The following is a 15,071-nucleotide window of genomic DNA, read 5'->3' as shown; positions in this document are numbered from 1 at the left end:
CTATATACCCCTGTAACGTGCCAGTACACATATAACACCCCTCTATATACCCCTGTAACATGTCAGTACACGTATAACACCCCTCTATATACCCCTGTAACGTGTCAGTACACATATAACACCCCTCTATATACCCCTGTAACGTGCCAGTACACATATAACACCCCTCTATATACCCCTGTAACATGTCAGTACACATATAACACCCCTCTATATACCACTGTAACATGCCAGTACACATATAACACCCCTCTATATACCCCTGTAACGTGCCAGTACACCTATAACACCCCTCTATATACCCCTGTAACATGCCAGTACACCTATAACACCCCTCTATATACCCCTGTAACGTGCCAGTACACATATAACACCCCTCTATATACCCCTGTAACATGTCAGTACACGTATAACACCCCTCTATATACCCCTGTAACGTGTCAGTACACATATAACACCCCTCTATATACCCCTGTAACGTGCCAGTACACATATAACACCCCTCTATATACCCCTGTAACATGTCAGTACACATATAACACCCCTCTATATACCACTGTAACATGCCAGTACACATATAACACCCCTCTATATACCCCTGTAACGTGCCAGTACACCTATAACACCCCTCTATATACCACTGTAACATGCCAGTACACCTATAACACCCCTCTATATACCCCTGTAACGTGCCAGTACACCTATAACACCCCTCTATATACCCCTGTAACGTGTCAGTACACATATAACACCCCTCTATATACCCCTGTAACGTGCCAGTACACATATAACACCCCTCTATATACCACTGTAACATGCCAGTACACATATAACACCCCTCTATATACCACTGTAACATGCCAGTACACCTATAACACCCCTCTATATACCCCTGTAACGTGCCAGTACACCTATAACACCCCTCTATATACCCCTGTAACGTGTCAGTACACATATAACACCCCTCTATATACCCCTGTAACGTGCCAGTACACATATAACACCCCTCTATATACCACTGTAACATGCCAGTACACATATAACACCCCTCTATATACCACTGTAACATGCCAGTACACCTATAACACCCCTCTATATACCCCTGTAACGTGCCAGTACACCTATAACACCCCTCTATATACCCCTGTAACGTGTCAGTACACATATAACACCCCTCTATATACCACTGTAACATGCCAGTACACCTATAACACCCCTCTATATACCACTGTAACGTGCCAGTACACCTATAACACCCCTCTATATACCCCTGTAACGTGTCAGTACACATATAACACCCCTCTATATACCACTGTAACGTGCCAGTACACCTATAACACCCCTCTATATACCCCTGTAACGTGTCAGTACACATATAACACCCCTCTATATACCCCTGTAACGTGCCAGTACACATATAACACCCCTCTATATACCACTGTAACGTGCCAGTACACCTATAACACCCCTCTATATACCCCTGTAACGTGTCAGTACACATATAACACCCCTCTATATACCCCTGTAACGTGCCAGTACACATATAACACCCCTCTATATACCACTGTAACATGCCAGTACACATATAACACCCCTCTATATACCACTGTAACATGCCAGTACACCTATAACACCCCTCTATATACCCCTGTAACGTGCCAGTACACCTATAACACCCCTCTATATACCCCTGTAACGTGCCAGTACACATATAACACCCCTCTATATACCACTGTAACATGCCAGTACACATATAACACCCCTCTATATACCCCTGTAACGTGCCAGTACACCTATAACACCCCTCTATATACCCCTGTAACGTGTCAGTACACATATAACACCCCTCTATATACCCCTGTAACGTGCCAGTACACATATAACACCCCTCTATATACCACTGTAACGTGCCAGTACACATATAACACCCCTCTATATACCACTGTAACATGCCAGTACACCTATAACACCCCTCTATATACCCCTGTAATGTGCCAGTACACCTATAACACCCCTCTATATACCCCTGTAACGTGCCAGTACACATATAACACCCCTCTATATACCCCTGTAACGTGCCAGTACACCTATAACACCCCTCTATATACCCCTGTAACGTGTCAGTACACATATAACACCCCTCTATATACCCCTGTAACGTGCCAGTACACATATAACACCCCTCTATATACCACTGTAACATGCCAGTACACCTATAACACCCCTCTATATACCCCTGTAACGTGCCAGTACACCTATAACACCCCTCTATATACCCCTGTAACGTGTCAGTACACATATAACACCCCTCTATATACCCCTGTAACGTGCCAGTACACATATAACACCCCTCTATATACCACTGTAACATGCCAGTACACCTATAACACCCCTCTATATACCCCTGTAACGTGCCAGTACACCTATAACACCCCTCTATATACCCCTGTAACGTGTCAGTACACATATAACACCCCTCTATATACCCCTGTAACGTGCCAGTACACATATAACACCCCTCTATATACCCCTGTAACGTGCCAGTACACCTATAACACCCCTCTATATACCACTGTCACGTGCCAGTACACATATAACACCCCTCTATATACCCCTGTAACGTGCCAGTATACATATAACACCCCTCTATATACCACTGTAACATGCCAGTACACCTATAACACCCCTCTATATACCCCTGTAACATGTCAGTACACATATAACACCCCTCTATATACCACTGTAACATGCCAGTACACATATAACACCCCTCTATATACCACTGTAACGTGCCAGTACACCTATAACACCCCTCTATATACCCCTGTAACGTGCCAGTACACATATAACACCCCTCTATATACCCCTGTAACATGTCAGTACACATATAACACCCCTCTATATACCCCTGTAACGTGCCAGTACACATATAACACCCCTCTATATACCCCTGTAACGTGCCAGTACACATATAACACCCCTCTATATACCACTGTAACATGCCAGTACACATATAACACCCCTCTATATACCCCTGTAACATGCCAGTACACATATAACACCCCTCTATATACCACTGTAACATGCCAGTACACATATAACACCCCTCTATATACCACTGTAACATGCCAGTACACATATAACACCCTTCTATATACCACTGTAACATGCCAGTACACATATAACACCCCTCTATATACCACTGTAACATGCCAGTACACATATAACACCCCTCTATATACCACTGTAACATGCCAGTACACATATAACACTCCTCTATATACCACTGTAACATGCCAGTACACATATAACACCCTTCTATATACCACTGTAACATGCCAGTACACATATAACACCCCTCTATATACCCCTGTAACGTGCCAGTACACCTATAACACCCCTCTATATACCCCTGTAACGTGCCAGTACACATATAACACCCCTCTATATACCCCTGTAACATGCCAGTACACATATAACACCCCTCTATATACCCCTGTAACGTGCCAGTACACATATAACACCCCTCTATATACCCCTGTAACGTGCCAGTACACATATAACACCCCTCTATATACCACTGTAACATGCCAGTACACATATAACACCCCTCTATATACCACTGTAACATGCCAGTACACATATAACACCCCTCTATATACCACTGTAACATGCCAGTACACATATAACACCCCTCTATATACCACTGTAACGTGCCAGTACACATATAACACCCCTCTATATACCCCTGTAACATGTCAGTACACATATAACACCCCTCTATATACCCCTGTAACATGTCAGTACACCTATAACACCCCTCTATATACCCCTGTAACGTGCCAGTACACATATAACACCCCTCTATATACCCCTGTAACATGTCAGTACACATATAACACCCCTCTATATACCACTGTAACATGCCAGTACACATATAACACCCCTCTATATACCCCTGTAACGTGCCAGTACACATATAACACCCCTCTATATACCACTGTCACGTGCCAGTACACATATAACACCCCTCTATATACCACTGTAACGTGCCAGTACACATATAACACCCCTCTATATACCCCTGTAACGTGCCAGTACACATATAACACCCCTCTATATACCACTGTCACATGCCAGTACACATATAACACCCCTCTATATACCCCTGTAACGTGCCAGTACACATATAACACCCCTCTATATACCACTGTCACGTGCCAGTACACATATAACACCCCTCTACATACCCCTGTAACATGCCAGTACACATATAACACCCCTCTACATACCCCTGTAACATGCCAGTACACATATAACACCCCTCTATATACCACTGTCACGTGCCAGTACACATATAACACCCCTCTATATACCCCTGTAATGTGCCAGTACACATATAACACCCCTCTATATACCACTGTCACGTGCCAGTACACATATAACACCCCTCTACATACCCCTGTAACGTGCCAGTACACATATAACACCCCTCTATATACCCCTGTAACGTGCCAGTACACAACTAGCACCCCTCTATATACCACTGTAACATGCCAGTATAACACCCCTCTATATACCCCTGTAACGTGCCAGTATAACACCCCTCTATATACCCCTGTAACATGTCAGTACACATATAACACCCCTCTATATACCCCTGTAACGTGCCAGTACACATATAACACCCCTCTATATACCACTGTCACGTGCCAGTACACATATAACACCCCTCTACATACCCCTGTAACATGCCAGTACACATATAACACCCCTCTATATACCACTGTAACGTGCCAGTACACATATAACACCCCTCTATATACCCCTGTAACATGCCAGTACACATATAACACCCCTCTATATACCACTGTAACATGCCAGTACACATATAACACCCCTCTATATACCACTGTAACATGCCAGTACACATATAACACCCTTCTATATACCACTGTAACATGCCAGTACACATATAACACCCCTCTATATACCACTGTAACATGCCAGTACACATATAACACCCCTCTATATACCACTGTAACATGCCAGTACACATATAACACCCCTCTATATACCACTGTAACATGCCAGTACACATATAACACCCTTCTATATACCACTGTAACATGCCAGTACACATATAACACCCCTCTATATACCCCTGTAACGTGCCAGTACACATATAACACCCCTCTATATACCCCTGTAACATGCCAGTACACATATAACACCCCTCTATATACCCCTGTAACGTGCCAGTACACATATAACACCCCTCTATATACCCCTGTAACGTGCCAGTACACATATAACACCCCTCTATATACCACTGTAACATGCCAGTACACATATAACACCCCTCTATATACCCCTGTAACATGCCAGTACACATATAACACCCCTCTATATACCACTGTAACATGCCAGTACACATATAACACCCCTCTATATACCACTGTAACATGCCAGTACACATATAACACCCCTCTATATACCACTGTAACGTGCCAGTACACATATAACACCCCTCTATATACCCCTGTAACATGTCAGTACACATATAACACCCCTCTACATACCCCTGTAACGTGCCAGTACACATATAACACCCCTCTATATACCCCTGTAACGTGCCAGTACACAACTAGCACCCCTCTATATACCACTGTAACATGCCAGTATAACACCCCTCTATATACCCCTGTAACGTGCCAGTATAACACCCCTCTATATACCCCTGTAACATGCCAGTACACAACTAGCACCCCTCTATATACCACTGTAACATGCCAGTATAACACCCCTCTATATACCCCTGTAACATGTCAGTACACATATAACACCCCTCTATATACCCCTGTAACGTGCCAGTACACATATAACACCCCTCTATATACCACTGTCACGTGCCAGTACACATATAACACCCCTCTATATACCCCTGTAACGTGCCAGTACACATATAACACCCCTCTATATACCACTGTCACGTGCCAGTACACATATAACACCCCTCTACATACCCCTGTAACATGCCAGTACACATATAACACCCCTCTATATACCACTGTCACGTGCCAGTACACATATAACACCCCTCTATATACCCCTGTAATGTGCCAGTACACATATAACACCCCTCTATATACCACTGTCACGTGCCAGTACACATATAACACCCCTCTACATACCCCTGTAACGTGCCAGTACACATATAACACCCCTCTATATACCACTGACACGTGCCAGTACACATATAACACCCCTCTATATACCCCTGTAACGTGCCAGTACACATATAACACCCCTCTATATACCCCTGTAACGTGTCAGTACACATATAACACCCCTCTATATACCCCTGTAACATGTCAGTACACATATAACACCCCTCTATATACCCCTGTAACGTGCCAGTACACATATAACACCCCTCTATATACCCCTGTAACGTGCCAGTACACATATAACACCCCCTCTATATACCACTGTAACATGTCAGTACACATATAACACCCCTCTATATACCCCTGTAACGTGCCAGTACACATATAACACCCCTCTATATACCCCTGTAACGTGCCAGTACACATATAACACCCCTCTATATACCCCTGTAACGTGCCAGTACACATATAACACCCCTCTATATACCACTGTAACATGTCAGTACACATATAACACCCCTCTATATACCCCTGTAACATGTCAGTACACATATAACACCCCTCTATATACCCCTGTAACGTGCCAGTACACATATAACACCCCTCTATATACCCCTGTAACGTGCCAGTACACATATAACACCCCTCTATATACCCCTGTAACGTGCCAGTACACATATAACACCCCTCTATATACCACTGTAACATGTCAGTACACATATAACACCCCTCTATATACCCCTGTAACATGTCAGTACACATATAACACCCCTCTATATACCCCTGTAACGTGCCAGTACACATATAACACCCCTCTATATACCCCTGTAACGTGCCAGTACACATATAACACCCCTCTATATACCACTGTAACATGTCAGTACACATATAACACCCCTCTATATACCCCTGTAACGTGCCAGTACACATATAACACCCCTCTATATACCACTGTCACGTGCCAGTACACATATAACACCCCTCTACATACCCCTGTAACATGCCAGTACACATATAACACCCCTCTATATACCACTGTCACGTGCCAGTACACGTATAACACCCCTCTATATACCCCTGTAATGTGCCAGTACACATATAACACCCCTCTATATACCACTGTCACGTGCCAGTACACATATAACACCCCTCTACATACCCCTGTAACGTGCCAGTACACATATAACACCCCTCTATATACCACTGTCACGTGCCAGTACACATATAACACCCCTCTATATACCCCTGTAACGTGCCAGTACACATATAACACCCCTCTATATACCCCTGTAACGTGTCAGTACACATATAACACCCCTCTATATACCCCTGTAACGTGCCAGTACACATATAACACCCCTCTATATACCCCTGTAACGTGCCAGTACACATATAACACCCCTCTATATACCACTGTAACATGTCAGTACACATATAACACCCCTCTATATACCCCTGTAACGTGCCAGTACACATATAACACCCCTCTATCTACCACTGTATTGTGCCAGTACACATATAACACCCCTCTACATACCCCTGTAACATGCCAGTACACATATAACACCCCTCTATATACCACTGTCACGTGCCAGTACACATATAACACCCCTCTATATACCCCTGTAACGTGCCAGTACACATATAACACCCCTCTATATACCCCTGTAACAGGCAGCAGCTGCCAAGGCAAACAGGATCATGGGGTGCATTAAAAGAGGTCTGGATACACATGATGAGAGCATTATACTGCCTCTGTACAAATCCCTAGTTAGACCGCACATGGAGTACTGTGTCCAGTTTTGGGCACCGGTGCTCAGGAAGGATATAATGGAACTAGAGAGAGTACAAAGGAGGGCAACAAAGTTAATAAAGGGGATGGGAGAACTACAATACCCAGATAGATTAGCGAAATTAGGATTATTTAGTCTAGAAAAAAGACGACTGAGGGGCGATCTAATAACCATGTATAAATATATAAGGGGACAATACAAATATCTCGCTGAGGATCTGTTTATACCAAGGAAGGTGACGGGCACAAGGGGGCATTCTTTGCGTCTGGAGGAGAGAAGGTTTTTCCACCAACATAGAAGAGGATTCTTTACTGTTAGGGCAGTGAGAATCTGGAATTGCTTGCCTGAGGAGGTGGTGATGGCGAACTCAGTCGAGGGGTTCAAGAGAGGCCTGAATGTCTTCCTGGAGCATAACAATATTGTATCATACAATTATTAGGTTCTGTAGAAGGACGTAGATCTGGGGATTTATTATGATGGAATATAGGCTGAACTGGATGGACAAATGTCTTTTTTCGGCCTTACTAACTATGTACTATGTATTATGCCAGTACACATATAACACCCCTCTATATACCTCTGTAACGTGCCAGTACACATATAACACCCCTCTATATACCCCTGTAACGTGCCAGTACACATATAACACCCCTCTATATACCCCTGTAACGTGCCAGTATACATATAACACCCCTCTATATACCACTGTAACGTGCCAGTATACATTTAACACCCCTCTATATACCACTGTAACATGCCAGTACACATATAACACCCCTCTATATACCTCTGTAACGTGCCAGTACACATCTAGCACCCCTCTATATACCACTGTAACATGCCAGTACACATATAACACCCCTCTATATACCCCTGTAACGTGCCAGTACACATCTAGCACCCCTCTATATACCACTGTAACATGCCAGTACACATATAACACCCCTCTATATACCCCTGTAACGTGCCAGTACACATCTAGCACCCCTCTATATACAACTGTAACATGCCAGTACACATATAACACCCCTCTATATACCCCTGTAACATGCCAGTACACATATAACACCCCTCTTTATACCCCTGTAACGTGCCAGTATACATATAACATCTCTCTATATACCCCTGTAACGTGCCAGTATACATATAACACCCCTCTATATACCCCTGTAACGTGCCAGTACACATCTAGCACCCCTCTATATACCCCTGTAACATGCCAGTACACATATAGCACCCCTCTATATATCCCTGTAATGTGCCAGTACACATATAACACCCCTCTATATACCACTGTAACATGCCAGTACACATAGACTGCGAGAAAGAGAACTATGATGCCATGGACTATAGCCCCCACCCTGGATCTGCCCCCATCTACAGCTCCTACCCAACATCCCCACAGTCCCTATCCCTATTGCCTTTATACACTTACTTTGGCAAAACTGATGTGTATTTGGTCCTGCCAATAAAGCTTCTTTGAATCTTGAATCTTGAATCTGAATCACATATAACACCCCTCTATATACCACTGTAACATGCCAGTACACATATAACACCCCTCTATATACTCCTGTAACGTGCCAGTATACATATAACACCCCTCTATATACCCCTGTAACGTGCCAGTACACATCTAGCACCCCTCTATATACCACTGTAACATGCCAGTACACATATAACACCTCTCTATATACCACTGTAACGTGCCAGTACACTCATAACACCCCTCTATATACCCCTGTGATGTGCCAGTACACATATAACACCCCTCTATATACCACTGTAACGTGCCAGTACACATATAACACCCCTCTGTATACCCCTGTAACGTGTCAGTATACATATAACACCCCTCTATATGCCACTGTAACGTGCCAGTACAGCTGCGAGAAAGAGAACTATGATGCCATGGACTATAGCCCCCACAATGGATCTGCCCCCATCCTCCTTCCCTATGCCATGGACTATAGCCCCCACCCTGGATCTGCCCCCATCCACCTCCCCTATGCCATGGACTATAGCCCCTACCCTGGATCTGCCCCCATCCACCTCCCCTACAGCTCCTACCCAACATCCCCACAGTCCCTATCCCTATTGCCTTTATACACTTGCTTTGGCAAAACTGATGTGTATTTGGTCCTGCCAATAAAGCTTCTTTGAATCTTTGAATCATATAACACCCCTCTATATACCCCTGTAATGTGTCAGTATAACACCCCTCTATATACCACTGTAACGTGCCAGTACACATATAACACCCCTCTATATACATCTGTAACATGCTAGTACACATATAACACCCCTCTATATACCCCTGTAACATGCCAGTACACATATAACACCCCTCTATATACCCCTGTAACGTGCCAGTACACATATAACACCCCTCTATATACCCCTGTAACGTGCCAGTACACATATAACACCCCTCTATATACCCCTGTAACATGCCAGTACACATATAACACCCCTCTATATACCCCTGTAACGTGCCAGTACACATATAACACCCCTCTATATACCCCTGTAACGTGCCAGTACACATATAACACCCCTCTATATACCACTGTAACGTGCCAGTACACATATAACACCCCTCTGTATACCCCTGTAACATGCCAGTACACATATAACACCCCTCTATATACCCCTGTAACGTGCCAGTACACATATAACACCCCTCTATATACCCCTGTAACGTGCCAGTACACATATAACACCCCTCTATATACCACTGTAACGTGCCAGTACACATATAACACCCCTCTATATACCACTGTAATGTGCCAGTACACATATAACACCCCTCTATATACCCCTGTAACGTGCCAGTACACATATAACACCCCTCTATATACCCCTGTAACGTGCCAGTATACATATACTGGCACGTATATACAAGGACAACATCTGCAAACAGTTTGTATGTTCTCTCCGTGTTTGCGTGGGTTTCCTCCGGGTACTCCGGTTTCCTCCCATATTCCAAAGACATACTGATAGGGAATTTAGATTGTGAGCCCCAACGGGGACAGCGACGATAATGTGTGCAAACTGTAAAGCGCTGCGGAATATGTTAGCGCTATATAAAAATAAAAAAAAATAAAATATAACACCCCTCTAAAGGGGGTGTGGAAACCACAAATACGACGAAAGCAGTCAAAAATACAAAAACGTTTATTTATTGTTACATAGAAAAAAACAAAATAAAATAAAACAGAACAGATGGGATTTCATGGGAGGCATGTGCAAATGACAAGCAGAAAGTGCAATTGTGCAAAGAAGCGTGCAGACCAGGACAAACCACTTTAAGGTCCTTAATGGCTTAAACCATATAGCATGGATTTAACATCACATAATAGTAGATTGTCATTAGAATACCGTATATGGTGCTCTGTCGGCAATACATTATATGTCATAATGATGCTAATATAAGCTTGGTGAGAAAATTGTCTATAGGTTATAATGTCCCGTGCCGAAAATTCAGCAACCTGGGAGGGATATTACCCAGACCTTAACCACTAGTATCACCAGCCTATTTGTATATCCTTAATATCCATAGCATCTATATATCAAGACAATCCCCCAAACACAATCACCTATAGTGAATATCTCAAGCATCCCTCATATAACCAAGGCAGAGGATTATCAATGAGGCTATACATATTACCTCTTAGCCGACACAAGCACCTGTGGGAATCCTCGGTCTGCACATCTGCCCGACGCGCGTTTCGGAGACTAGCTCCTTCCTCAGGGAGCAGGTTTACTAGTCCTCTAGTGATAATCTGCTGCTAATAAACTGTGATTTTATAAAGACTACAGAAAGCAGGCCAGGAAGTGATACATTGCTGGAATCGGGGTCTCTGCTCGTACATCATGCTGCTCTCAGATTAGTTAGCAAAACCCTGCCGACAATTTCCTTTGAGGAGTAGTTACTAGCTATTTATGGGCTGCCTTATACAGTATGGCAGCCTCGCTCAACAAGATCCCGCTATCTTTTCAGCAATGACTCTCCTCGTCTCCACCCAGGCATGGAAAACTTACTAAACATTTGTCATGTATAGTTACCGTCCATGATATCCTCTGCTGAATCAGGAAATCTGGTTCTCTGACATCCAAGATGGCTGCTGCCATGGCGTGGGAGTACAGTGCTACGTGTGAACCTCACCTCCCTGCCTTTCCTGTGCTGCGGAGGCATGGTTCAGTCAGGCCACTACTGTGCCAGAAACACCAGAGCACCAATCTCCATTGGGAAGGCAGCAGTACACAAAGAAAGGGCACCAGGGAGGAGAACTATACAAATATATGGTCACTTTCCAATTTATGGCAAATCCTTCCCAATATACTGTACAGTAATTGTATGGTCTAGTGCTACATGTGCTACCCGGTATAGAGACTGGAGCAAACTAGGCAGAAGCAGAATGGGGGCTAGAAATGTTACTTTTCGTGTCAGGTTTTCTTTACATTGGGATTTTGTGGCAGAAAAAAATGGCATATGTTGTTATTAAAAGTTGCACATTGTATGACAGCCCTTGGCCAAACTCCTTTTTGTAGATTTTTTTTCCGAAACTGTCCAGTAAATTGCAAACATGTCTAATATAATATGCTTATCTCAGTGGCACCTTTTAGCTAGTAAATCTGTCTTAGGTTACGTGCAGACATTTGCTTGAAGTTTGATTTACTTGGAGTTATATTCTGTTGTTTGAGTGTTCCCTTTATTATTTTGAGCAGTGTATGTATATTAAAGAAAAAAGAAGGAAACAGGCAGCCATGTGGTCCCATAAAACATAACACTTTATTGAAAAACGTTAAAAAACACCATACATAGAACAGGGGCACAGTAGGGGATGCAAATACATCCAATTGGCAATGCAAACAAACAGACAAAACCGGATCCAAAGACCGTGCTGCTATATCATTGTAACATATCTAGCATCTCCCCAAATGAATAATAACCAGTACATAGTCCAGAAAAATATATATAAGGCCAATGCCCACATATGGGGGATAAGTAGTAGGAGTTATGCAACATTCAGCATATCCATAACAGGTAACATACCTTCAATAGACAGCACAGGTATAAGGAACGGCAAGCCTGACCCCAACGCGCGTTTCGGAGCGTAAAAGCGCTCCTTCCTCAGGGGGTAAAGGAATCAACTCCATGGTATGCTTTTTATACCGCCAAAGGCGGAAGTAAGTGTGCTAACAAGCCGCACCTGCGCAGTGGCGGTATAGACGTCATCCAAACTGGCCGCCGGCACCAACAACACGCAGGGCCCCACGTGGTTGTGCGCCGGACGGCGAGAAGGAGCGCTCACACCGCCAGAAGATGAAGCGCATGCGCACACGGCCAACATACAAAGAAATTGCCATGACGCAATGGGGTAAACGTAAGGGCAAAAAAATTAACAAACAAAATAACAAAAGAAAATAATACACAGGAGATACAATAAACAATGCATAATTATACGGAATCCTGCAACAGCAGGTATATTTACATAAAAATACGCAATATAACAGATATAGCATTATATTCAAACCCGTACCCCATATATAACATATCAACGATGCAAAAAAACCTCATGCATATACATAAATATATTACATTACATCACCCCAAAATTATTTACTAGTATATATAAATTTGCAAATATCCAACAAACAAATAAAGAACAAAAAATAAATAATAATAACCACAATAAATAAATGTTGACACGTAGCAGCGCAGAGAAGCAACTTGATAGAGAAATCCATCAATATTCCTGTATCCATACCATACATGTAGATGGCATTGAGATGGTAGCGGACTCCAGATTTAAACACGCAGATGAACACTGCCGATAGCATCACATCAAAATAAAATAAAAAATAAAAACAGAAGTTAAAACCAGATATTAATAAACAAAGGCATTCACCATGGATGACAGGGGATATAGCATGCGCAAGCAAATGTGGATCACAGGAATGGGGCAAAAGAAATTTTTTCATTTAACCCATCAGGGTGAATCGTACGCAGAGTCCAGATCCACCTTGACTCAAGTTGCGCAAGGCGTTTGGACAACCCACCTCCACGAATGGGGACGAGATAATAAGGTGATCAATCTGAGTACTCATATCCTCACCGAGACTGACCTTGCGTTATTGGGTAGGGGTCTGTCCTTCTCACCCACACCGGGGTTCGATACCTTTAATGCTATCAAGGATCTTCATATTTTTGGTAGGTCATTGTTGTTCAAAAGACATTTTTATAATGATGAACTCTGTAAATTGTTTCCAACAGAGGAGGAACAAGAGGCGATAAGGACACTTGAAGAACTGGCTGATGAGCATAACAATGAAGGAGGTAAGATTCCTCCATCCATCCGTCCGCGTTCCACTAGGTTCCCCCCCTTTACTTCTTGTCCTAGCATTGACCTTTTCGTCCGGGTGGTATCTAGTGAATTCCAGAATATTCCTAAATTTGTGGGGAGGGACAATCTTACTAGGGAGGAAAGGGTGCGGTTGAGGTATATACAGGAATTACCTGACATAGTGCTGAAGCCGGCTGATAAGGGTGGCAACGTCGTCATCTGGCCTAAGCAAATGTATGAGAGGGAGGCTTTTAAACAATTACATAATACTACCTGTTATAGGAAGTTAACATATAACCCCCTCTCGGCTTTTGCTTCCAAATTGGATTCCATCATCAAGAGGGCTTTGGATGGTGGTGTTGTCACCCGTGAGCTAGCGTCGGCACTTGTTGTTAAGGAGCCCACTATTCCTACCCTATATCTCCTACCAAAGATACATAAAGATGCATTGGTGCCACCCGGTCGACCAATTGTATCAGGGAGGGGGAACTTTCTTGAGCGCGTGAACGGATGGATTGATTTTTACCTTCAGCCATTTGTGTCCTCCTTGCCCTCGTTCCTCAAGGATACCGGTGACTTGCTGCGCAGGGTCGACGGATTGTGTTTAGAGAGTGATACTCTGCTGGCTTCAGTTGATGTTGAATCCCTCTATACTAACATCCGACATCAGGATGGCATTCGTGCTGTCCGTTATTTTTTGAGTACTTCCAATTTGGGTCCAGCTTTGAGGGATCTCATCCTGGAGCTACTGGAGTTCA

At 43.4% G+C, this 15,071-nt stretch overlaps 1 protein-coding gene across 4 annotated transcripts in view; it reads left to right on the top strand.

Moving 5' to 3' along the window:
* Positions 1-15,071, top strand: part of ZNF277 (zinc finger protein 277) — a 173,771-nt gene that overhangs the window by 646 nt on the left and 158,054 nt on the right. Inside the window, exon 2 of one of the 4 annotated variants that reach the window (XM_077265068.1) lies at positions 14,244-14,306. The exons of the other annotated variants lie outside the window; for them this stretch is intronic. Within the exon in view, the coding sequence (XP_077121183.1) occupies positions 14,244-14,306 (63 nt within the window). The remainder of the gene's footprint in view (positions 1-14,243; positions 14,307-15,071) is intronic. 4 annotated transcript variants of the gene reach the window in all.

This window comes from Ranitomeya variabilis, chromosome 5, assembly GCF_051348905.1.
Source record: "Ranitomeya variabilis isolate aRanVar5 chromosome 5, aRanVar5.hap1, whole genome shotgun sequence".
Lineage (NCBI taxonomy): Eukaryota > Metazoa > Chordata > Amphibia > Anura > Dendrobatidae > Ranitomeya > Ranitomeya variabilis.
Note: the sequence above shows the minus strand (reverse complement) of the source record. Positions and strands in the feature narration are given on the sequence as shown.